Source organism: Macrobrachium rosenbergii, chromosome 37, assembly GCF_040412425.1.
Source record: "Macrobrachium rosenbergii isolate ZJJX-2024 chromosome 37, ASM4041242v1, whole genome shotgun sequence".
Lineage (NCBI taxonomy): Eukaryota > Metazoa > Arthropoda > Malacostraca > Decapoda > Palaemonidae > Macrobrachium > Macrobrachium rosenbergii.
The window spans coordinates 45,318,609-45,344,172 of NC_089777.1; the positions used below are offsets into that span (position 1 = coordinate 45,318,609).

Genomic DNA, 25,564 nt, shown 5'->3' on the forward strand with positions numbered 1-25,564 from the left:
AGGATGAGGGGGTGGAAGGCTAATTCTTGCAGCAATTCACTTAATAATAGTAAAGAAGTAAAAAGGCGCAACAGAGTATATAGACTAAATATTTCGTATTAAAAAAAAACATCAATTCTCAAACAATATTAATGAGTTTAAATTAGAACTGAAGGGTTGGTTCAGTTTTTTATGAATTGAACAGTGAAGTTTACTTTCATTATAGTAACATATCATAAAAAGACATCATGGCTTCTTCTCTGATGGTCGTTGACCTTGTAAATTATCGTTGACTTATCCCAGGTAATCGCATGGCCTGTCATAAGCCAGTGATCCGCAATGTCATTATTTGATATTAGCCTCTTGAAATGGCATATGTATGTTGGGAGCTTCTTACTTTTAGTCCTTTTTGATGTTTGACCAATATAAATCTTATTACATTCTTTGCAAGAATACTGTATATAACATTGTTTGAATAGGTGGGCTATTCTTAATTAGTTTATTTCTCAAAATATTATTATATTTAAATGCGAAGTTAATATCAATAGTTTTTAAAACAGGCACTGCAGCAAATAAAGCAAAAAAGACATATTACAATCCTACCAGTGTTAACAACAAACTTAAGAGTATTCTCTGTTCACCATTTCATCCTAATTTCATTCCTGCAATGCCCATTTTGAAAACTATTGATATTAACTTAGTATTTAAATATAATAATATTTTGAAACAAACTAATTGATAATAGCCCACCCAATTCAAACAATATTGTATACAGTATTCCTTGCAAAGAATAAGATTATATTGGTCAAACATCAAAAGGGACTAAAAGTAAGAAGCTCCCAACATACAAATGCCATTTCAAGAGGCTTATCAAATAATGGCATTGCGGATCACTGGCTTAAGACAGGCCATGCAATTAACTGGGATAAGTCAATGATAATCTACAAGGTCACCGACCATCAGAAAAGAAATCTGCTAAAGACTGTGTTCATTGAAGCTACTTCCACCAGGGATGTTAATCTCCACCCTGGATTATTCCTTGATCCTTTGTCCCTCTCTTTTTTGTTTAAAGAACATGCTACCCGGATTAACAAACTGTAACCCCACCCCCTTCTGTTTTTGTGTATAAATCTCTGTCAACTTCTTTTGTATTCAGGGTGAACTTGAAAATGTAGAATAAACTACGAAAGTACTTGTTCAAAGTCCCGGTTTTCACTCACCTTCTGACGTGGATTGAGTGATACATATATATTTATATACCTGTAACTGATCACGAAGGTGACCTTTGAAAGATGGGTCATCTGTTCGAGGGACTGTTTGACTATGCACAGCAATGAAGAAAAATGCTGAATCATTCGCATACCACATGAGGTCGCAGAAGCCCCTTGGTGACAAGACACGAGGAGCGAAAATGCGGTTTCAGCTTAGAACATTCTAGAAGGTGATCCGGTTATAAAACCAGATTTGAAGAAAACATTCAAAATGGAGTGCGTGGGTATGTGTGTGACCAGGTACCTCGTGGCGCCCTTATTGCAAGAGGCATGTCTTACCATATTGACCTTGAATGATGTCCCGAGGGGTCAATCAGAACCGTATTTTGAGTGTGTGCTCGGGTGACAGAGAAAAAACACCCAGACTGAAACTGTCTCCAGAGGACAATGGTGGAGTGAGTACCGCTCATAAACATTTTAAACTTTTCTTTCAGACTACTGAAATGACGTTACCTCTGTGGCAGTGAAATCTTGTGTTTCTGCAATTTTTACATTTTCTGGTTTTTAATATAACACTGTTCTTTTACAGGTATTCCTTCCTCCCTCCTTCATGTTCCTCTTCAAGGAAGGGAGTGGTGTGACATTTTTGAAATGACCTGATTCTTTTAATTGACCTGTTTATGATTTGAATGACAGATGAGTTATTTCTGTATTTCCTTAAATAATTGGGTGTTTATGATTTTGGACCTTATTTCCTTAGAAGAATTGGATAGTTGAAACATTCATTTTTATTCTTCATAATTTTTAGAAGTTATTTTCGTTATTCTTTGTCAATAAAGGTTTTTAGTTATGTACCTAGTATCTCATTTCCAGTAGTCCTTAGAATTTTAGTTAGGAAAGGAATAACATGATGACGGCTCACGCTATCACACAATATCTCGGGAAAAGCGAGATACCAACCTCTGTTCTTAAAACGGAGACTTAAATAAAGTATAGGCTTCAGGATCGGCCTATTACATATCCATATATATATATATATATATATATATATATATATATATATATATATATATATATATATATATATATATATATATATATATATATATATATATATATATATAAATATATGTATATATATATATATATATATATATATATATATATATATATATATATATATATAAATATATGTATATATATATATATATATATATATATATATATATATATATATATATATATATATATATATATATATATATGTATATAATTACTCATATTTATAAGGAAAAGATCAGTGAAAATACAAGAGGTAAGGTAACAGATTTAAATTAACATATTTCCCAGCGTAAGAGAAGCACCCCATTTCTGACTTGCAAGATTTTGAAAACAACAAACTGATAATAGAAATAAGGTGGCATCCCTCCCAAATTCATGGCACTGTTTCCATTGGCGTGTGTGCACATTTAGTCGTCTCAATACACAGAAGTATTGTGGCTTTGACTGTTGCAGCATTTTGATTACTGTAGTTTTTTCAGTTCTTTCATTTTAAAAATTCTTCATTTGATGTTTTTAAAGCTCGCTGGCTTTATCTTCAAGAACTTTTTTGAGACTGACATACCAGCAAACTGAACAGAATATAGTAATGTGAATGGTATAAAGTGCCTACCCATGTTGCATAAAACGTTTTCTTGGCCAGCAATGTCTCAGTGCATTGCAAATGGATGGGCTAGAATAATTATTTAATCTTAGAGAAAGGAAAACTAAAATACCCAGTAGGAATATTAGAAATATGGAATAACATTTTATCGCACATTTACACTTTTGTAAATGTGCATGAATATAAAATCTCAAATAGAAATTGAAAGTAGACTAAATATTAAAATCTACACAATACATATGTTACAAATAAGATAAAACATGTCAATCTTTAATACCAAAAAATATTTTGCACTCTTTCAAAGTATAAAACTGTTACTTGTGAACTTCTTAAGAAACTATCATAAAGACCAACATTACAAAACTTCCACTTTGCTTATGATAGTTCTGCTCTACTTAGATTAACTGGTAAACCTTTGTAGCATACTGCAATTTTGCTTCTATCAGCTAATCATTTTTCCTTGACGTTAGGGTCATTTGAGAGTGAAAATACTGGTACTGATATACAGGACAACATTTATGTTCTTATTCTTCATTACTTTGTCTACTGTAATCATCCCATACAGGAATGAATCTTTGTGACTACTTATATATATATTTTTTTAAAGCCTTGTTTATTACTACTTTAACTAAGAACGAAATATGCAGTTTATTTACGGGTCACATATAGGTCTTCTGGTTACTGTTTAGCATAGATAATCATCCTGTGGGGTTAGGATGAGCCAATGGAAAACATAACCATTGGCCTCTAGGATGCACAGTATATTTCTCAGACTTATCTTTGATAGTGGGAAATTAGGCAAGTAAAAAGTAACATTAACATAAACAGGATTGAGAATATCCTTGATCACAGTGTAGAGTACAAGGTAGGAAGGTGAAATAAAAGGAAGTAATCTTTAATTTGTGTCCTTTAAACTTTTCATTTATTAGTTTAAAAATCCACAATTATGTCATAATTTGGCTTATCTACTTCAAGTCTTCTTACATAAAACAGTTCTGTAACTGAACAGGCATATCACGAATTAAGACACAAAATGACAAGCCACTGACTTAAGTGTAAACCTACGAATAACAAAACAAACATTTGTCAGTTACGTAAGGATATACAACTAACTAAACTTGAAACATTGAAAATTACTAATTAAACATGAAACATTGACAATTACTAATCACTCAATGTAAAATGATAAATAAAAACTATGCCATGCTTAAAATTATACGGGGGAAAGCATTACAAAAACAAACCACTTGATGCCCTAAAAGAAACAGAAAAAAAAATACCTGAAACCAGGCACAGTGAAGGGCGTTCAAAAAGAAAGCATGGCATCATGGGTGTTCATTCTGTACAACTACACTAACCAATACAGGTTTACCTTGCCTAAAGAAAGTTCAGTTCAAGTGTAATAGCTTTAAACCATATTTAAAGCTATTTCACTGTGATATATTTTTTGTATTCTATTGCAAGTCTCCCCAAGTTTACAAAATGGCCAAGAAAGAACATAAGGCTATTCCTCTGAGTGTAAAATTTAATTATGTACATTATAACATTAGAGGTGAATGAATATGGAAATTATGTACCTGTATAACATTAGAGGTTAATGAATATGGACATCATATGTTTAATAAGCATGTCAACATCCTCTGTAACAGCCACCTACTTGCAGAAAGAAAATATTTCGACAGAAGTGGAAATCACAGTGACATCAACTAGTGCCAAAGTAATCTCTCAGTTGCCTTCCAATGCAGGGAAAGATGGAAAATCTGCTTCAGCAGACATTACTAATGTAGAAGTATTTTGATGCTGGTTTGGCTTATAAACAAAATGGAAGCATTATAATTATTCCCAAACTTAAGAAGTGAAGTATTGTTTGATTTTTTATGACATCTTGAAAAGAACAGATTTCTATTGGTAGACATTCACAAGGTATGTACTGTATGTAGCATGGCTATTCCGTAATGTAACCTTATTCTTATGGAGAAAGCAGTTGGTTTGTCTAATAATCTGAAGAAAAGAACAATGGAGGCAGGTGATGAGAAAATTGAAAAATATGGCTTTTAAGAATTTTTTTCCGTACAAACTCATAACTTATAACTATCTGATTTGATGTGTTACATGGAATCCCAGACACATCCATAGAAGATTTTTTGCAGTTAGTAGCTTAGCACATATGATTCCTCAGGCTCCTAATGTCTAGCCATCTTACTAGTTGTGTAGGCTGACTCAGCTGTGAGAGAACTGTGGGTTTGTGAGGTTGGAACTTCAATCACAGGTAACTGGTTCGTTTGAGAAACTCATTATTTATAATACAGTTCAAACATCAGTTTATGAGGGGTTACTTAGCAGTTGAGACCCTGGCACAGGTGACTGGGGTCTGTAATATCCTGAAGAGAACTTCTGGAATAGAGATAAGCGAAACAATCCATAGCTCAAGTTTTTCTTGAGCTATTATAGTCATGCATCAGGTAGAGTCACTCTCAATAAAAAACTATCGAGGTAATTATATGGCCATCTGGATGTTTCAGAATACCATGATAAAAGGAGAGTGAAAAGGCAGATGAAGAATCTCTAGAACCCAAATTACCGAGTCATGTAGATAACACTTATACTGGCACAGCTACCAGTCCTCAAGATGAAGAATCCAAATTCCTGTGAGCTACATCGCTAACATTAAAACTTGCAAAAACAGTTTTGCACCATGAAGTGCTAGCCAATAAAAGAAGCAGACATCTACACTTATCTTAAAAACAAAAGATGTGGAAAGAGCGCTGATCTTACAGAATTTTAACCTGAGCAGCTCTGACATTTGAAACACATTGAGACTCTTAAAATGATCATCTGAGCAAAAGTAATTATTCACTACTTACTCCTTATTTTGGCTTGTGGAAAACAACATTGAGTCTTCTGTTCTGCAAAGATAAGAATGAATAGCTCTGATTGTACAATAGAGGAGTTGCTTTTCTTCCTTAGCCTGGAAGAAGACCCCTGGAGTGGCAAAGAAGTCTTGACTACCTGAATTTTGGTTTTCACTACAAAGTAAGCTCCACACAGCAGTCATACAGAAAATAAATTTCTTGTATGTGTTAACTGCCACTTTGCTGGATAGTGTGTGGAGTTTACAGACCCATCACAAAAGATGTAAACACCGAAACGGATCATCTTCAGTGAAATAAACTCTTCAGTTAAACTGGGGATCCTACATCAAGTCCCCGGAAATCAAGGAACTGGGACAGAGTAGACCTACAAGCCATTTAATGTCAGAGACAGACATTTTCTAAGGTCCAAAAAACTTCCAGAAATCTGCTACAGTTGACTGGATCAATGATCCTTCTCACCACATCAGCTATAGAATAAGTTCCACTTGGACTGATAGGGTTGGGACTCCACAAGGCTTTGATAGCTTCAGGTGCTTCTGCTAGGAAGCTTTATCTATGAAATTTCTAAGGATAACCTCTGCACATGAAAGCTTACAATGTTCAGGTTCCTTTGAAATCTGAGAAAGTGGAGTTAGCACAGAAGTTTTCCCCTTTTGGGGAGATTCCTGGGGACATCTACTAGAAAGGTAATGAAATCTGGAGACCGTTCCTACTGTGGCTAGAAGGGAGCAATATTTATAACTGAAAGGATACGTGAACTTGGAACCTCATTTTGGACTGCCTGATCAATCTGAACGTGGGAAAGACAATCCTCCAGACTTTTCCATGCATGCATGATAGCATCTAGCCTCCAGACTTCTGGATCCGCTATGTTGAGCAATAAGTAGGAATCTTGTTGTTGAGGCTGATCATAAACAAGTCTACTAACATGGCTCCCGACAGCTGCCATAATGTCTTGCAAAATTCTGGATATAGAGAACATTCTGAGGGAAGAATATCTTTGGGATTTGGACCTGGAAAAATATAATGTTGACTTGATGCTGTTTATGTCCTGCTGGGTTCTAAATTGTGAGAGAAATCGGGACTGACTGGGAGGGACTTACTTACCCAAGAAGGTAACATGTTCTGTCGGACATTGCCATGTCCTGGTAGAGGGGCCTTGTCTCCAAAGAAAAATGCAAAGAAGCAAGCGCTCTCTATCCCATCTGCTGGAAAAATCAAAATGCCCATAGTTTCCACACCCATTTCCAAGTATGCTGTCTTTGTAGTCAACTCCAAATATAACTGACTTGCAAGCCTAGATCTTGGTATAACTGAAGCATTCTCTGGAGATAAAGCTGAAGGCCTGTTGCAGAAGCAACCATTTCTAGCCAGTCATCCAAGTAAATGAGTTGAATGCCATTCTCCTGCATCCAGGCTGTTAATGGTACAAACATCCTGGTGGTAACCTGACAGACAGTGGTTAGCCTGAAGCAGAGAAACCTGAAAAGAAAAATTTTGCCCCTCCATACGAAACAAATATATCTCCTGGACATCAGATGAACCCGGATGTGAAAATATGCATTCTTGAGATTTATTGACACAAGAAGTCATCTTCCAACATGGATCAATTCAATGATACAAGAAGTCATCTTCCCAGATAAATCAATGAGCCAAAGCTACTATCTGAACCCTGAAAAGGGTCTGTTTAAGATACTGGTTTTGCAGGCTAGGTCAATGATAAACTGTCAACCCCTCTTAGCCTTCCATTTTTTAAGCATCAGCTAACAACTTCCTACCAAGTAATAGCAGCAGAGGGAAAGAGCACAAAATTATTAGTGGAACGGTTTCAAAATCTTCATTTTTATTCACATCACTGAATCCAACATCACCAACCACTACTGCCTCCCCCACCTCCTATAATTCCTGCTTATCCTAGTATCATTCCACCTCTCCTTCACTCCACCCATAACACTTTGTAGCAGCCACCTGCCTCATCACTTCCAGAACATTAGCTATCTTTTCTGTTATGGTAAATTCCACTAAAACTGCTAAGATTAATTTAGTTCCCTTTTAGAACCCTTGCTTTTATTAGTTTTAAAGGCTAGCAAAATTGTGGGACTTCAGAAGTTTTGAAGCACCCAGGGACATTAAGAGCCTTTTCTGTTTCAACTAACTGTCTTTACTACTTCAATTCATTTAAGTCCGTTTAGAGAATACAGTACTTTCATGGTAACAAATTACCTTCATATGGCAAGGCCAACCTGTACTGAAACTTACAGTGTAACAGAAACCAGAATCTGGGCTTGTAGGCTTCTGTAGAGTATGGTTTGTAGTAATGTTATAACACTCAGAAATTTGAACAATATAAATAAAACCCAGTACTTTCAAGAGAAACAACAATATTTCACAGCCATGGTCTATATCAAATTTATGTAAGTAAAAAACTACGTAAGTATTCATTAAATAATCATTCTGGCTTGGAAAGTTTAGAAGAAACACCAACATGCCCTTGGTAATCATTCACTATAGTTTCTATTTGTGGCTTTTGGTCAACTAACACTCTCTGCGAAACCTGATGCAAAGATGAACAATGCAAATATTCTGTAGATGCTTCTCCTGTTGCTTGATTGTCCCTCTGACAAATATAAGGACTTGGACTTTGAGTGAGTTTTCCACTTGAAGAAAGATCATATAGATGATGAGAATGATCAACTTTACCTGTTGACAACTGATAGTCTTGATCAGAGGTGGATGCAACCTTGTCATCAACATCTATAGTGTAAGTTTCCTCTGCATTTGAAGCCTTAGACTCAGATGCTAGTAAACTGCCTGCAATAACCTCCTTAGACTCAGATGCTAGTAAACTGCCTGCAATAACTTGCACAGATTCGGTCTGTTGATCCTCGGCCTCTCCAATTCCACTTCCTTCTTCTATACGTACAGGATTGGAGAATACTGTGGATATACCATCAATTGTAATGACATATGAGTTGTACTCATTGACAGTGTTCTCATTTCCTTTTGGTTCTGTACTGTCAGGAGCCTGAAAAAAAAAATAATTTTCAGTAAGCTAAAACATGAAATGTTGATACTTTTGCCTTTTCTGAAAGGCATTCAGGTTTCTAAGGAGGTATTTTTGCTTTGTGAATACGAAACCTAATTTTATAGTATTATTTTTTGAAACCACACAATCATAACACAAAACATCAAGACTGAAGAATTCCTAATACCATAGAAAACAAAATCAAGTTAACTCTGTTAAAAAATAATAATAATGAGGAGCTATCTTCCATGTGCAGCAGTGCTGAATATGAAAGCTGTTTCAGTGGCATTTAATTTGCATAGAGCCTTTTCTATGTGTTACAACCTTTTCACCAGTCTGCAGCTGGCATATTAGGTTCCATAAGGTCATATAGAGATGTTCTGTTGTGATAGTTTTATTTCCTTTGATGTTTCAACTTGCACTCTTGCAACCATCTACTGAGATTAAAAAAGTAAATGAATTAAAGTACAGTATAGTACAGTACAAGGTACACAGGTATTGATAAAAGACAGGTGTGGGTTACATTAAGTGGGCAGACTGGTGTGTTGAATTCTGATTCGTTGCTGTTGATGCTCTTGCATTTGGTCCCGGAGGTGTTGCGATCTTATTAGCCTAGTCAGTTTGGGAGGGGAGGGGGCTGACTTTGTATCCTCCACTGGTGTGACAGCCTGCTCTGGTAAGATGACATCTGGTATTAACCCCCGTTTCTCCCTCTCTTCCTCTTCCTCTCTCTTGGAATTTGCTGCCAATTTAGGTTCTGGGTAATATCTTGTTTATATTCTGATAGTAGGAAAAAATTCAGTCTCTTGCAATGTTGATGTTCGGCTTTTTCCCAATATGTGTAGGAAATCTGGCGCTTGGTTTATAACTTCTACATTTTTCATTAACTCTTCTCTTTCAGGTCTTTTAGTACAATTTTGTTCATACAGTTTAAAATGGTCTCCCTCTTGAAGTTGGCGTGAGACTTTGAGGGTCTGATAGTAATCATCCCAATATAAGTGGTAGCATCCTTCTACCGGGCATGTATACTCGTAGACGACACTACTTTTCTTCAACGACATCTCTGGGGCTGGCTGATTCTTGACAAGGAGCTGGCTGATCTTCATACCCTTGTAATAAATTGTAAGGTTAATTTTTCTCCTACAGCATGGGAGACACTTATAATTAAAGTTTTACTCTTATTCAAACCTGTTTATTATTTATCCTTGCATTTGTTTTACACCATCATCATCGTAAGATCCAAAAATTCTGCCACTTGTGTCTTTCCTGTATACTTTGTATTTCAAAAATCCCCGCCCATCATCAGCCTCCCTTCTCATAGGTCTCATCAAAGTACGTCTGGGCTTGTAACTCTTCTGGTGCCCACAGAAGCCCAGCTGATACTATCATGCACTATTCTTTCAGTGGACATGTCCAAGCCATCTCCATTTCCCATTCATCATTACCTCATTTTCATATGGCATTTCTGTAAATTCCTTATGATATCATTTCTCACTTTGTCTATCCAGATATCTGACTCCTAATATTCTTCTTTAATGTACATTTTCAAATAAAATCTTTACAAATAGTTTCATTATTATACCCATATAGCAACACAGATCATACTAGCATTATATGTAACCTTGCTTTTGTATGCAATTTCAGTCTATTTGATTTTCAAATCTTATTCAGCCTGCCCATTGTCTGACTTGAATTTTTTTCTGCTTTTCACTAAATTCCGATTCAAGAAAACATGTACTGTATATCACTGTTCCTAAATCTGCAAAAGATTCAACCTCACTAATCCTTTCCTTACCTAATGCTATTTCATCTCAATCCTTATTACTTGTTTTTTCTTTAATTTTCTTTAATTTTGAGTCCCACCTCTCTCTATATGTATAATGCAATCTGTTAAGCAATCTATGTAAATCTTGTGGTGTTTTGTTGATTAAAACAGCATCATCTGCATATTCTTCCACAATATTGATCTTGTATGTTGTCAAATATCCTCTCTTAAGCAACAAAAATCATCATAAAACCTTTTAAAAGTCCAGACTCTGCTGCAAAATACTGTATGTCCTGACACAAACATTTGATCTGAGCAAGTCATTTCTGAACTTTTTATCAACGTCCTTTTCTAGCCTATTAACAATAAGATACTGAACATTTTCATTACAACTGACGTATGTGTAGTGCCTCTACAATTACCACACTCATGCAAGTCACCTTTCTTTGGTACTTTTGGTATGACTTCCAATTCCCAATAATTGGGGTTTGCTTTCTCATTCCATATTCTACAAAACAGTAATAATTAGTTCATGAGTTTTTTTTAGTGTAGCTGCTGTTCATCCTCCAAGGAGTTAATCTTATGGTCCCCCTATGGCTTCAAAAGACAGATGAACCATATTAAAAATTCTCTCATGGTTGGTCTTAGCCAGAATAGTGCCTTTGATTGATACAGTGTTAGAGCATAAAAGGACTCAAGGCAAGAGGGTTCTGTCCCTTGCCTACTGTTTTTCCTTCACCCTTCTCACACAATTGTGGCACAGGGCACACACTGGCTAAGATCCTCTTACTCTCAGGTCTTGTGAATGAATCACTCACATGCACCAACTGTGATCAGGAATATTTTCAAATTTGTAATGTCACATTGAAAAAAAGTTGTGAGCAAAGGTAAGTTGCTAGTTTAAGCCCCTGTAGAATGTTTCCTCGTTTTTTTTTTTTTTTTTTTTTTTTTTGGTTAGGCATAACTGTTAACTCTGCTAGCTGGTGCATCCATCAAGGTGGGGATTTTGGATTAGGCTACTTGGTTATGTCATGCCTTCTTTTTTTGTCAACTTTGACAAATTTGAAATCTCATTAATTACGAGTTTTATAACTGAAAATCATTACAGTAGTCCATTTTCTATTTCACTTAGATAATTTTAGTTTACAGAGTAAATAGTTTACAGAGTAAAAAGTTAAATTTTGCCTAACCTGCAGTTTCTCTCGTGTGTTTCATTTATGGCTTAGTTTTTTTTTTTTTTTATTAATTTAGAAACATTTTAAATGAATTATGTACAACAGAAATTTTTCCAATTACAGGCAGTCCCCGGTTTACGACGGGGTTTCCGTTTTTACGCTGCGTAGTAAACCGAAAATCGTCGTAAACCAATAAATCGTTGAAAATCATAAAAAATCCTAAGAAAATCTTACTTTTAATGCTTTGGGTGTATTGAAAACGATGTAAACTAATTTTTATTGAGTTTTTCATCAATAAAACCTCCAAATTTTTATTATTTTGCCGTTTTGGAGCCATAGTTCTTCCGTCAGATCGGCGTATGATGCGTCGTAACCCCGGAATATGTGTCGTAAACCGGGAAATAATTTCTGATGAATATATTTGAAAAGCGTTGTAACCTCAGAACGTCGTAAGCCGAACCCGTCGTAAACCGGGGACTGCTTGTATCTTTAATATCAGGGTTTTTGTGAGTTGTAGGGGAAATATGTCTTTGGGCAGATCTACTCTTATTATGTCTTATGCCTTCTGATAGTGATGTCACATATATTTTAATAAGAAATAAAATTTGGCTACTCCTCAGCAGGACTTGGCAAATACTTTCAAGAACTGGTTATTGAGATTACACTAATAGTTTCAGTATATCAGATACCAGTGTAATAACAGGAACCATAACACTCAAATCATTAAAATAATTTATGATAAGTTGAGGTATAGTGCCATACAATATAATATGGGTGATATTTCAATGTTGATTTGTTGGGAAAGTTTCAATTGCTTAGCCATACATCTCATGAGTATTATCTAGATGGTCAATAATAACTTAGAACACAGCACCAATCAAAGGCACTATTCTAGCCAAGACTAAGGGGGAATTTTTTTTATACTGATTGGTCTTTCTTATGGAGCCTTGGGGGGTCCTAAGAGTAACTCCACTGAGGACTTACATTGGCTACCTAAAAGATTTTTCCCCCGAAAAAGCCTGTTATTTCAGTTTCGGCCAAAATCATCTCTGCAGTGATTCCACCTTAACCCTGTGTTTTCCACCTAAGTGTTTTTATTATTGATTCCATCTCAGAAATTGTAAATTTAGTCATAAGTACATCCAGGTCTTCATCAGCTTCTGGTACATTTATAAAATGCTCTCTCTCATATCTCTTATTCATGACCTCATAAAATGCTTCAACCAACACTGCATTTCTTCTTCTAATGTTGTTATTGACTCATCCTTCTTTTTGGTAGGTATTTTCCTATTTTGCTGTTCACCCATGCATATTTCACTACTTAGCCTGTTGGCTACTCTGACACCAATGCCACTCCCTCAATATATACATGGCTTTGTTAACATCATCACCTGTTTGTCCAAGTATCCTCTTCTATCTCTTCTTGGTTGTTTAACTTCACAATCTAGACTTAAGTACTTAGCACCTTCTACTTACTCAAATTTGTCTACATTTACCTCTTGCTTTTATCTATCCTTTATTGTTCACCAGGCCTCATCCAATATTCAAGGTGTCTGCCTTGCTGCCCCCTACCCAAGTACTGAACTTCTTTTCCATTTGATTTCCTACTTATTCTGTCATTAGAGTGCTAACTACTGTAGTGCATTCTAGATGTCGAATAAGTTCTTATTATCTGCTTTTCCTCAGATGCGATTTCTAGAACTGTAAATTTATCTGGAAATTCCATAATAATAATAATAATAATAATAATAATAATAATAATAATAATAATAATAATAATAATAATATGTAGGTAGAACACCCTCTTTAAAGGGTGCATTATTGAAAGTTATAGCTGCATCTGCTGCATTCAATTTATACAGTTTTAATTTCAGGGTTACTGCATTCTGCCAGTTACTCGCCGAAGTTTGTCATTCTAGGGGCAGAAAATCATTGCAACCTTGGATAATTTTATTTTGGACGAATACACACTATCAGTTACAGAGTAATGGCATTGGTAACTGAAATCTAGAGTTCCTCCTCTCCTGGAATTGTCCTTCTCCATGAGAAAATCTTCATCAGTGCAGATATAGGCCAAGTTTCACTCAGGCTCTGCTGGGCATGATCATGCTGAAAGACAGGAGTAGACTGTCATTCATGGCGAGTCCTAAATGTTCAGCAGGGGGTTGAATGTATGTTGACCACTGACTGGCTAAAGAGGAAATGCACGGTGTTGATTGGGTAGCAGGATTTCCTCGTAGGCCAAAATCTAATGACTGATGGTCTCACTGCTGCAGCATTGCTGCGTGGCGGGGCTGGTGTGTGACATCATTATCTGGTATTACACAGCAAATATTCTGATTAGTCACCATGCAGCTTGCAGAATCCTGGACATTATCCTGTGTTTCTGGGTCGGGAATGTTGCTTCTTGTGGTGTCTGTCACAGGTTTATCAATTATGTGAACAATAGGCTGCTTAATGATGGTAGGCAGGAGGAACACTTGAGTGGTATTCAATACGAGCTTCCCCTGCTGTATAAGAGTGCCTCTAGCAGCTGCAGGCATCTTGAGTCAGGGGCCTTTCCAATTACTTTTCTATTCCCTACTATTGCATTACTTGTGATGTTGGTATGGTGGGCATCTCTCATGTGGTTTCTTATGGTGTCTTCTTGAGCCTAGCAAGAAACCCTCTTTGCCTGTTTCATGGTAGTCATAGCAATACTAGGAGCCAAGATATCCACAGACTAGGTATTTAAATGCCCGGTCCATGTATGTCCTGTTAATATGGTAAAAAGTTTACTGTTTTTAAACTGATGAAAGTTGGCACACCTTCTTCTCTCAGTTTGGGTTTAGCTGTCAATCAAGTTAACCTCGCTAATGTAATACCCTCAATGTTTTTCGAAAGGAAAATGGAAAATAGTAATTTGAAATTAAAAATAAAAATTAACTTTTTGTTTACATACCCATCATTTATCATTGCCCATTTGTGTCATCAAATATCCTAGACACTCCTTTCCTGAATAACAAATTAGGTGACTGGTTGGCAGGAAGGCACACGTGCACCCTCAGACTTCTGGTTCTCTATAGACAAGAATTCTCAATTCTTGTGTAGTCTAGATTTGGCTATGAGAAGACGGTGGGTTGGGAGGTGCTATATCGTACAAATATTGGGTTTGTATACATAAAATAACTAAAAATAATTACTTTTGCTTGTTGGGCAAACTCTTTATTTACAACTACTTGAACAATGAAGGAGGAAGGCACAAGTTAAAGAAAAATCAAATTAACTGTGTGGAATAATAGACCCATTGAGAGCTGATGGGGTTGAGATTAGTAATCAACCCAATAATCAGAAGGACATAGAGTCATAACTGTCAAAGCCCTGAGCATGTTGTAAAATAAGGTCTGAACTTGTAGATCCCAGAGATGCAGCAACTAGGTATATAGGGGGATGCACTCACCATGTATAGAGGTTACTAAATTGTGGCATTTACTAACATGAAGGCTTATTAATAAGAAACAAAAGAGTGCAACCAAACGAAGGGCACAAGGTCTGCTTATCTAAGGCTGCAATAGGTCATTCATACTAATGCACTTAAAACATTCAAAAGTCCAAACCTCAGTCAAACATATGCTGCATCTCCTGGGTGCCAACACCAAATCCCTCTTCCACCACCACCACCACCACCACTGGTTGTCAGAGGGTGAGAACATCTGGATGTCTCTATGAGTTGGATGGGAAAGAAAGTGAAGGGATGTTAAACAGAGTGATACTAATAGTTGCTAATGACTGCTGTCCTCTCCTGAGGTTTGAGAAGTTTACAGAGAATAAAGTGGCAAATAGCTTGTTGAGTTTTAGTGCAGCAGATAATTGCATATTTCATAAGAATCGTTCAGATAGTGAAACAAGCATGAAATTTTTGCACAAGTGCTCTTTAAAGTTCCTCTATCAGAAAAGGGCGCTGGCCACGCAAAAAATTTAATATGGCGGCCAAATTCAAGATGGCGGCCAGTATCGACAGATTTTGGCTAATTTTTCACTAGAATGGCATGTATTTGCTTCTAGCAATATGGTAAAAGCTCTTCCATACTATTTCTTGTGAATATTATGTTTCTGTAGCTTCCCAGTACAGTTTACCTTTAAATATGGGGCTATATGGCTGCCAAGAAAAGGTAGAAACAATAATTATAATGAGAAATAATGCCCGTTCAACAATTATCGTTTTAAGCATGGATCTTGGTTTCTGTGGTTTTAGATCTAATGAGGCCATCTCTTTCGAATAACTCATCAATTTTGAAGGAAAATTAATAAATGTAAAAGAGTGTATGTCTGCACACAACCAGGGCACACTGGTGACATCACTGCTGTGTAACTCAGCATGGGGTTCAGTGCCAGCTAATCCAGCTTTACTAATCCTGTAGTCTTAGACTAGTAGTTGTAGTATAGTTTAGTTTAGTGTCCCAAATGCTTTCTAACAGCCCCAGACCAGCTATAGTTAGATAGCCGCACCTGAATAGACAGGATGTGCCAGCGGGGAGAGCCGAGCCAAAGGGTATGGGGGCTGTACATGATGGTTCATGTACTTACCGGATGGTGTACAGATCACACGGGACTTAAATGGCACTGGATGAATGATCGGGCTAGGTGTGAGGAGACCGAACCTAGTTGAATCCCATACAGGAATGTGTGCTTTGTTTAAGGTGGTAAAGGATAACCCCTCGGCCTTAATCAAAAGTGAAATCATGGCAGAATGTGATGCCAATCCAATATTGAGCAGTAGAAAAACAAACTGGAGTTTTGTGTTGTCTTTGTCAGAAGGACAAAAGAGGTGAGCACTTGACATCACCTCCAAGTCATCATGTCCTAGACCATGATGGGTACACAATGCTGGCAAGAACATTCCCATGTTCAGTGAAATTAATGAAATGCCACTGATAATGGATCCAGCAAGGCTGGATGAAGGTGATGGCATAGAGGCCACTCTCAGGAAAAATGCAGCAAAATACCATGTGAACTGTCGCTTGTTGTTTAACAACACTAAACTGGACCGTGCAAGAAAGCGACAATCCAATGACCAGACCAGCAACACTGAGACTAGTCGTGCAAAACTGCGCCAGAACCAGTCATGACAATGAAGTTTGCATTTTCTGTGAGAAAGTGGCACCTGCATCTGATCTCAGACAGGCTAGTACTAAGGGCCTTGACTTGAAATTGCGTGAATGTGCAGAGATACTTAGTGATGGCAAGCTCCTTGCTAAGTTGACTGGTGGGGATGTCATTGCACAGGAGTTTAAGTATCACCATGCCTGTCTTTGTGCCCTCTACAACAGAAAAGGTCCTACCTGAGGGCCTTGAGAAAGACCAAGGTAGCACTGAGTCAGAATCAGATGTGTATCCACTAGTTCTGTCAGAACTGATGACATACATTGTTGAAAACAACCTTTGTTCAGATGATCCAGTCACATTTCGGCTGGCAGATATTTGCCACCTCTACCAACAACGTCTGGAACAATTAGGTGTAGAGTCACCAAGTGTAAATTCCACGAGACTCAAAGACAAACTTCTGAAGACATTCCAGTCCAGTTCCAAATCTGGCACATGGTGTTGTCTATGGAACTGTGTGATTCCTTGCTGAATCATCTGATCCTTCAGTGAGGCAATTTTGTCATCTAAAGCAGCAGGCATTCTCATGAAAGTCTGATACCCTGATCATCTTTTCCAACAATAATGGCACACTTTCTGAGTTGGCTGCCTATTCACCTCAGGGACAGTTTGTAGGGATGGTTCACACATGGGGCTGACAGGAGTTCAAGGCTGGCAACTTTTTGTGCACAAGACCAGGCCATTGCACAGTTCTCAGTTCAATGGCTCTTGACCAAGCTCATGAGCAGACCAATGCCTTTATAAAGGCTGATGGCACCATTCCCAGTCCATTGGGCTGACTGAGTCTATCAGCACTCAGAAGATGGATGGTGGCTGGCCCAAGATCATCCGTATGGTGTCTGCATCTCTTAAACAGAGGTTCAAAGTAAGAGTCTAATGAGCAGACAACACACCATGAACAAGGGACCTCATGCACTGAAGACATTCTTGGAGAGAGTCAGCAAGCTGTCATTGGAACACTTCAAAAACCCTTTTGGAAGAGAGCCAGGATCTGTATTCCATGACAACAAAGACATTGCCCACTGAGCTCAGCAGAACTTCTACAGACACACCTTGACAGAGGCCGCACTAAATTTCAAGTTTTCAGACTCTTTGGCAAACAATGCAGTCTCCTTCTATGAGCCGATAAAGAAGAACAGAACTGACTTCTTCAGGCAAGAAGCTGCTCCTGTAGAACAGTCAAAGCAGAAACTTCTGAAGGAGGATTGCCAGCTTTTCTCAAAGCTATTTATATCCTGTCAGAGCCGTGAATGTGATCTGCAGGAATTCTTCCAGCACGAGAATCAAACATTCCCAGCTTCCCTTAGTGAGGGTGGTAGGCTGTACACATGTCAGAAGTCTCAGCTGACCTCGGTCCTGGAGAGTCATGTTACACTAGAAGACAAAGAACCAAAAGACTGATGTCCTCATTGTAGATGGATCAGCTTTGGTCCATGCCTGCAAAAAGAAAGGAAAGACCTTTGAGGGCTATGCACTTTGCGACTTCTTGCCTGTGATACAATCCTATAGCAGCAAGTACACATCATCACATCTTGTATTTGATGTATACAATACATCAGCCTCAAAGCTGAGACCAGGCTCCAACGTGGTCAAGGAGGAAGGCGCAAGGTGACAGACAAGAACACAATTCCATCCAACTGGCGCAATTTCCTAAGACACGATGCCAACAAGACAGAGTTGTTCCAGTTCCTGGCAGACAAAGTTGCCCAGATGTCTGCCACAAATGTTGTCATTGCCACGAAAGGGTCTGCTGTCCTCAGCACTCATGAGAGCTAGTCTTCAGGGACTGGAAAAGTGCTCTCATGAGGAAGCTGACACCCGCATCTTTCTCCATGCCAAATATGCCACAGAACATGGAGCCAAGACCATCACGGTTAAAGCAAATGACACAGATGTTCTTGTCGTTGCAGTCAGTGCTTTCTCCACTCTCCACAATCTAGGGCTAGAGAAGCTATGGGTGGCATTTGGCCAAGGCCAGAGCCTGCGCTGGATTGCTGTGCATGACCTGTGCAACTCTCTGGGCCAGGAGAAGGTGAATGGCATGCTCTTCTTCCATGCGTTCACAGGCTGTGATACAGTGTCAGCCTTCCCGACAAGGGCAAGAAGACCGCCTGGCAGACATGGAACATCTTTCCAGAGGCCTCCACTGTGTTCTCCAAACTGAGTCACTACCCTCTCAGAGTGGAAGAGAGTGACCTGAAGGTCCTGGAGAGGTTTGTCATACTTATGTATGAAAGATCCAGCACTGCTGGCACTGTGGATGAGGCTAGACTTGATATGTTTGCCAGAAAACAAAGGGCATATGAGGCCATTCCACCAACCAGAGCTCTCCTCCAACACACCAAGCGTGCTGCGTACCAGGCTGGTTGTGTGTGGGGGCAGGCCACCCAGTGTCAGCCACAGCCAGAGAACCCTGCTGAGTGGGGATGGCAAAAGTCTGGTGAAGCATGGCAAGTCCTCTGGACAACCAACTCGCCCTTAGCCAGAGTTGCCAACAGCTTACCAAATGTGGATGCAAAGCAGGCTGTCGGGAAAGGTGCAAGTGCTACAAGCTGGGTCTTCCCTGCACAGCTCTGTGCACTTGCAAATGTGAAGTCTAGATAAATATTGCCCTCTCTTCAGTAGATAATCTGGCAGGCATCCAACGTGTCATGCTATGCCTACCTTCTTATCCTCGAATTTTTCAAAGGTGTAGGTTGAGAGACCTATACATAGATTGGTTGCGTTTAGTCCGTATTTCTCTTCTTTTCTTTTTATGGTTACAGTCTTAGACACAATGTTGTATGTGACCATACCATTACTATTTCAGTTGAAAATAGCATATTAGTTAAACTGTCTGATCACATGAATATACCATTAAATAAAAACAGTTGGTCTCTATGTCTGCTAGTGCTGTGGATAGAAAAAAAACTTTTATGGCAACCATTTTTGTACGCCATCTTGGTTTTACAATTCATTTAGTAAGGGTTTTCAATAAAATGTGTGGTATGGAACATTTTATAACCTAAAAAGTCGAGGTTTAAAAAAAAAAAAAACTGGCATATTCCATCAATAGATGCTCCCAAACCAGTGAATCTCAACATAGATGGCGGCCATTTTGAAAAATAGCCGCCATCTTGGATTTTCAGGTGCCAGCGCCCTTTTCTAGAGAGCGTAGTCTTAGGAATGTTTGTGCCAAATTTCATGCTTGTTTCACTATCTGAACGATTTTTACAGCAATCTGCTGCACTATTTCTAGGGGCAGCCTGTTGATGGGGGTCAATTGTACCTTTAACCCCTTGAGAGTTGCAGACCACAAGAGGTATAATAATAACTTTGCAGTCAAGTGCAGGTATATTTGTAAGTCCCTTTATTTCATGCAGATTAAATTGATGGGACCTCATTCGTAAGACTTGCATGGGCCATGTATAACCACCTGGAAACATATAGCTTACAAGTCTGGTGACAGTGGAAGTGAAAGACTATGCTTCATAAGCCACTTGGGTCACTAACAGTTAAGAAAATGAAGTCTACCTGGGCACTGATAAGTTAGCAAATTCTGAGGTTGACACAGAACATTTTCTTAAGGAAATTTCCTAAGAAATGATTTCACCACCTAGAAGAACATCTGACCTTGTTTGCTGTAGAACAAAGTATTGCAGCAGTGACATGAAAAGAGGTATGGCCATGCTCAAGGAGCTTGACAAACAAGCATTTGACCTTTGAAGAAGTCACTCTTTTCAACCAACTGCTGAGTTCCACAGACCTATATGTTCAAAAGCTCTTGATCTCCATGCATTCTTGTAGTGACCAGCCACAACCATATATGTCCTATCTGGGTGCCTTTGTTAAAATGTTGCAGTACATCAGACCATCTTTGCTGCAAGATGTGCCTGAAAGGCAAGTATTATTTTAACTGCCCCAACCAATCAGGAGACTTCTTGAAGGTTGGGAAACCACCTGTCCTGACTATCAACCATCCCCGTGAAGAGGGGAGGACAAGATCTTGGAAGGGCACCTGGTGCCCTCCTGTGCTGACCATCACCCATCTCTGCCAAGAGGGAAGGTTTTAATATTTGGGAAGGGCACTTGTTGTGGAGGGGTACATTTTGCTCTCCTTTAAGCCAGGCTCCATTCTCCAACACTAAGAAAGCATCTTGACTGTCAAATACAAGTTGTTGATAAGTCATCAAAAACAATCATGCTGCTCTTACCCTACAGCTCAATGCCAGATGCCAATGGATGTATACTTGGATGCTATCTAAGAGAATGACTGGATGTCTGTCTAGCTGAAAAATTGTGTGAACAAAAAACAGGAAACTTCCTGAATTACTGCCCAAGGTGATGAACACCTAAGTTTCTAAGGAAAGGAACCATGCAGATTAAACCATCTCACCACAGGAAAGAGGGGAAAGACCTTAATTCAATAGGCCTTCCAAGGCAAGGTAGAGTATGCAGTGAAAGGACAAATATCAAAAGAGAAATCATGGTTGTGGCACTAATACAACCGATGACTGCAACAATGACAGCATTCCTGGATGATGAGGCTTAAGAAAACTAAATGATTCAACTGACTAGAAACATATCTAAGACTGTTTGCTAGAGGGGCTGGAACTTTTATGGCAACAGACACTGAGTCCAGAAAGTTCTCCTGTCCCAATTCTAGATGAAGGGGTCTAACTCTGCAGGCTCCAAAGGGATTGATATCATTCCTGTCTGCATATCTCTATCGATATAATACCAGTTTCAGCACACAAAGAAGAAGGTGGGTGCCATCTCAAAGTACAGCAGTCAAAAACTCTGGGTTCTCCTTGACAATCTCTGTCTGAGAAGCTCCTCACAATTACTTCAGTCAATACAGGGACACACTTGTATATTCATAATATCCCAAGAAAGTCAGTGAAGTCTGCTCCACCGTTCATCTCCACCTGGGCATCATGAACTCAGGCAAAATTCATATTAATTAACTGTAGAGACAGAACTGTAGCTACGAAGTTTGAGCTGAAAACTTAGGCAAGTTCACTCCATTGTATCTACTGTAGTTAATGTGGATGGCCTGACCTCTCCATGCTAATAAAAGCTGTAAACATTCTGAAGTTGTACCATCAGCTTCAGAGCTGGGAGCAGCTTGTCAAGTCCTGAGCAGTCTAATATCAGAATCATGCAAAAATATGTAAAACTTTGATGGAAAATAAAGAATTTTTTTATAACAGGGCAGGTATAGAAATACAATTATTAAACTGTAATTGAAATCCATAATTATAAAATTGACAGCTCCACCATTAAACTCTCAAACACCTTACATGCAATTGTTTATTGCCTGATGGCTGATGATCTTGATAAGCTGTTTCTTTTCTGTTTTCCTTTATTTCATTGGAGTTAATTACCCTAATGAGTATCTAGAATGACAGTTTGTCTTTCGCAGCCAACTCAGCAGTGTTGGACACACTTCTGGATTGGGTCTGAACAACCCAAGGAGAGTCTTTATCCATGATGAATTTTAATTTTATTACAATAGGCCGACATTTTTCTTCTCAGCTGCATTTTCAAGCTGGAATCAGTGAACATGGCAATCAGTAAAAAGTAAAAAAAAAATAAAATAAAAAAACACTTTGAACAAAATTACTAAAAAATTCACTCAGTAAGGACAAGGCTGGGGACAACCTACCCAAAAGCTAACTAAAAACAAACTATTAGCAAAAAGTGTTAAAAAAGTTTAAAAAAATTTAACACTTAATGCTAATAGTTTGTTGTTTTAGCTACCTTTTGGGTAGGCTGTCCCCAGCCTTGTCCTTATCGAGTGAATTTTTTTTTTAAATTTTGTTCACAGTATTTTATTCTTATTTTATTTTAACTTTTTACTGATGGCCATGTTCACAGTTTCCAGCCTTGAAAATGCAACTAAGATGGGATAAAAAACTGTCGGCCTATTGTAATAAAATTAAAATTCAAAATGGATAGTGACTCCCTTGATCCTCTTGGATTGTTCTTCAAACTGTTGCTGTGGAAGTTGGATAAATTTACTCTTGTATGAGACTCGGGCCCAATCCAGATATTCGTCCAACACTGCTGAGTTGGCTGCCAAAGACAAACTGTCATTCTAGATACTCATTAGGGCAATCAACTCCAAGGAAATCAAGACATTGTAACCAAAAATCTTACACTGAAATCTGCAATTCAGGCAGTTCTGGGCTGAAGACCTAACTAAGCTACTCCTGTAGAGGTTCCCTGGATGAAGACAATTCGGATGTTTATTGAAGGCAAAGACTGTGCAGGCCCCATGCATCTAAGGAGGATCTAGGCAAAGGTTCAGGGTGTATACTGGAAAAGACATCATCTGTTGCAGCCACAATGACGTGCAGACTGCTCAATGACTTAAGGCAAGTCCCAAACATGGACAGGGCAATTGCAGGAGCAACTCTAGGAAGGTTAGTTTATTCAGTTGAAGTGGTAAACGTAAGACTGAAAAATATCAAATAAAAAGACTATCAAACTTGCAATGCAAAAGTGTACAAAACTTATGCAACAACTTGCAAGTGTTTACAGCTGTCTCTCTGAGAATTATTTCTGAAATTACATAAATCACCAGACCTGAATCCTACCCTAAATGACTTCACTCCATTAAAAGATATCACTGCAGCAAATTTTAAAATATTTCTATATATTTGTGATTTATATATTCGATACTGTACATTAAATTTTATATTAGAGATATTCCTAATTAAACTCTTGTTTACATTGATGTTAGTTTTGTTTTTACTATCAGATGTAATCATCTTTCTAAATGGCTCAGATAACATTTCAGAAAGTTATGCACATCAGATAATTTTTTTGTATTGCAAATTGCTCTCTTTTTACAGTCTGTTTGTTACTTTATTTATCTATAAGCTTAAAATATATACTTTAATTAGGTGTCAATGCATTGTCTAAATGGCAAGACCATCTTGATAGGAATTTGTTTATATCTTTCTATTCCAAGTTACGGTTGAATATCACATTTCACAATGCTCATGTTGCTCAGAATATTTATTATTTTCATAAATTCTGCTAAGTACTCACCGATTTTAGCTATTCGTGGGGGATTGTGGTACACATCCCTGCAAATACCAGGGGTCGACTGTGTGATATATATGTGTAAATATATATAAATATATATATCATTTATAAGTGCTTTTAGAAGGGCTGCCAAGTACTCGCCGATTTTAGCTATTCGTGGGGGATTGTGGTACACAACAACCCTGCAAATACCAGGTGTCGACTGTGTGATATATATGTGTATATATATATAAATATATATATCATTTATAAGTGCTTTTAGAAGGGCTGCCAAGTACTCACCGATTTTAGCTATTCGTGGGGATCATTGTACATCCTGCAAATACCAAGGGTCGACTGTGTTATATATATGTGTATATATATATATATATATATATATATATATATATATATATATATATATATATATATATATATATATATATATATATATATATATATATATATATATATAAAACTCAGTCAACCCCAGTATGTATGCATGTATATATGTATATATATATATATATATATATATATATATATATATATATATATATATATATATATATATATATATATATATATATAGTAATACCCCAAACTTGCAATTTGAGTTGCACAAATTCACAGACACACAATTTTTCATTGGAACCTCACTAATGGTCATACACAAGTTTTTCACAGACATGCGAACATTTGCGAACACTGAGAAACCCTGCAAAAGTATTTGTTTAATTTTTTATGTAATTTATATGTTTTCAAGCTTTTATGTGTAAATTAAATAACATTAAATATTATTAAAAGTAATAATTTCTCTCTCTCTTTTAGTGAGATGAATTTTTATGGTACATGTATACAGGTATGTTTATTTGTATGATAAATAAACTTTTTACCTAATAATAAGTAATAATTTTCAGATATTAATAAGATTAATAAAATTAAATAATAATAATAATAATAATAATAATAATAATAATAATAATAATAATAATAATAATAATAATAAAACTGTAATTACAAAATTCAATGTGATATTATTTTGAACAAACAAATTCTTCCCCGTCTTTTGTAAGGTGGAAGGCAAAAAAATTGTCAGACATGTCATTTAACATGACAAGAAGAAGTGTTGCTAATCAGTGGTCAAATTTTTCTTGTAATTCTCTCTCTCACTCTCTCTCTGTGTGTGTCCGTAATAATTCATAAAAATTTCACTCTCTAAGTAAGGACAACTGTTATCTCTCTCTCTCTCTCTCTCTTGTTCTCTCTCTCTCTCTCTCTCTCTCTCTCTCTCTCTTGTTCGAAGTTAGCCAACCTATGTATTACAGCACTGTTTCTCTGTATGTCTTAAACTGTACAGTAGATAATTTTGAATTGATCTAATTTTACCTGTACCGTTTACAAACTGTAAATGTGCCATTCTACAACATAGAGACATAGAGCATTTCAGAACACAGAGCATTTCAGAACAAAGAGAAAGTGAGAGAATAAAGAAGTTTTTAAAAACGAGGTTGAGAAGACTTCTAAAAATTGATCGGTGGAATGGGGGAGAGAGTCATACACTCCTATATTCTCAAGTCAACCATTTATTTCTTTTTTTAAGGGTAATGTATTAAGCTAACTTTTAAATGAAAATACAGTAACTTTAATTTCATTTAAAAGTTAGTTTAATACTGAATTTCCATCTTTTGATATCAAATGTAAGAATAACTTTCTC

At 37.3% G+C, this 25,564-nt stretch overlaps 1 protein-coding gene across 1 annotated transcript in view; it reads right to left on the reverse strand.

Moving 5' to 3' along the window:
• Positions 1 to 3,747: 3,747 nt before the first annotated feature.
• LOC136825227 (uncharacterized) overlaps positions 3,748 to 25,564 on the reverse strand; it is a 595,353-nt gene continuing 573,536 nt past the window's right edge. Inside the window, exon 20 of the mRNA XM_067081250.1 lies at positions 3,748 to 8,751. Coding sequence (XP_066937351.1) covers positions 8,176 to 8,751 — 576 coding nt within the window. The 3' untranslated portion in view covers positions 3,748 to 8,175. The remainder of the gene's footprint in view (positions 8,752 to 25,564) is intronic.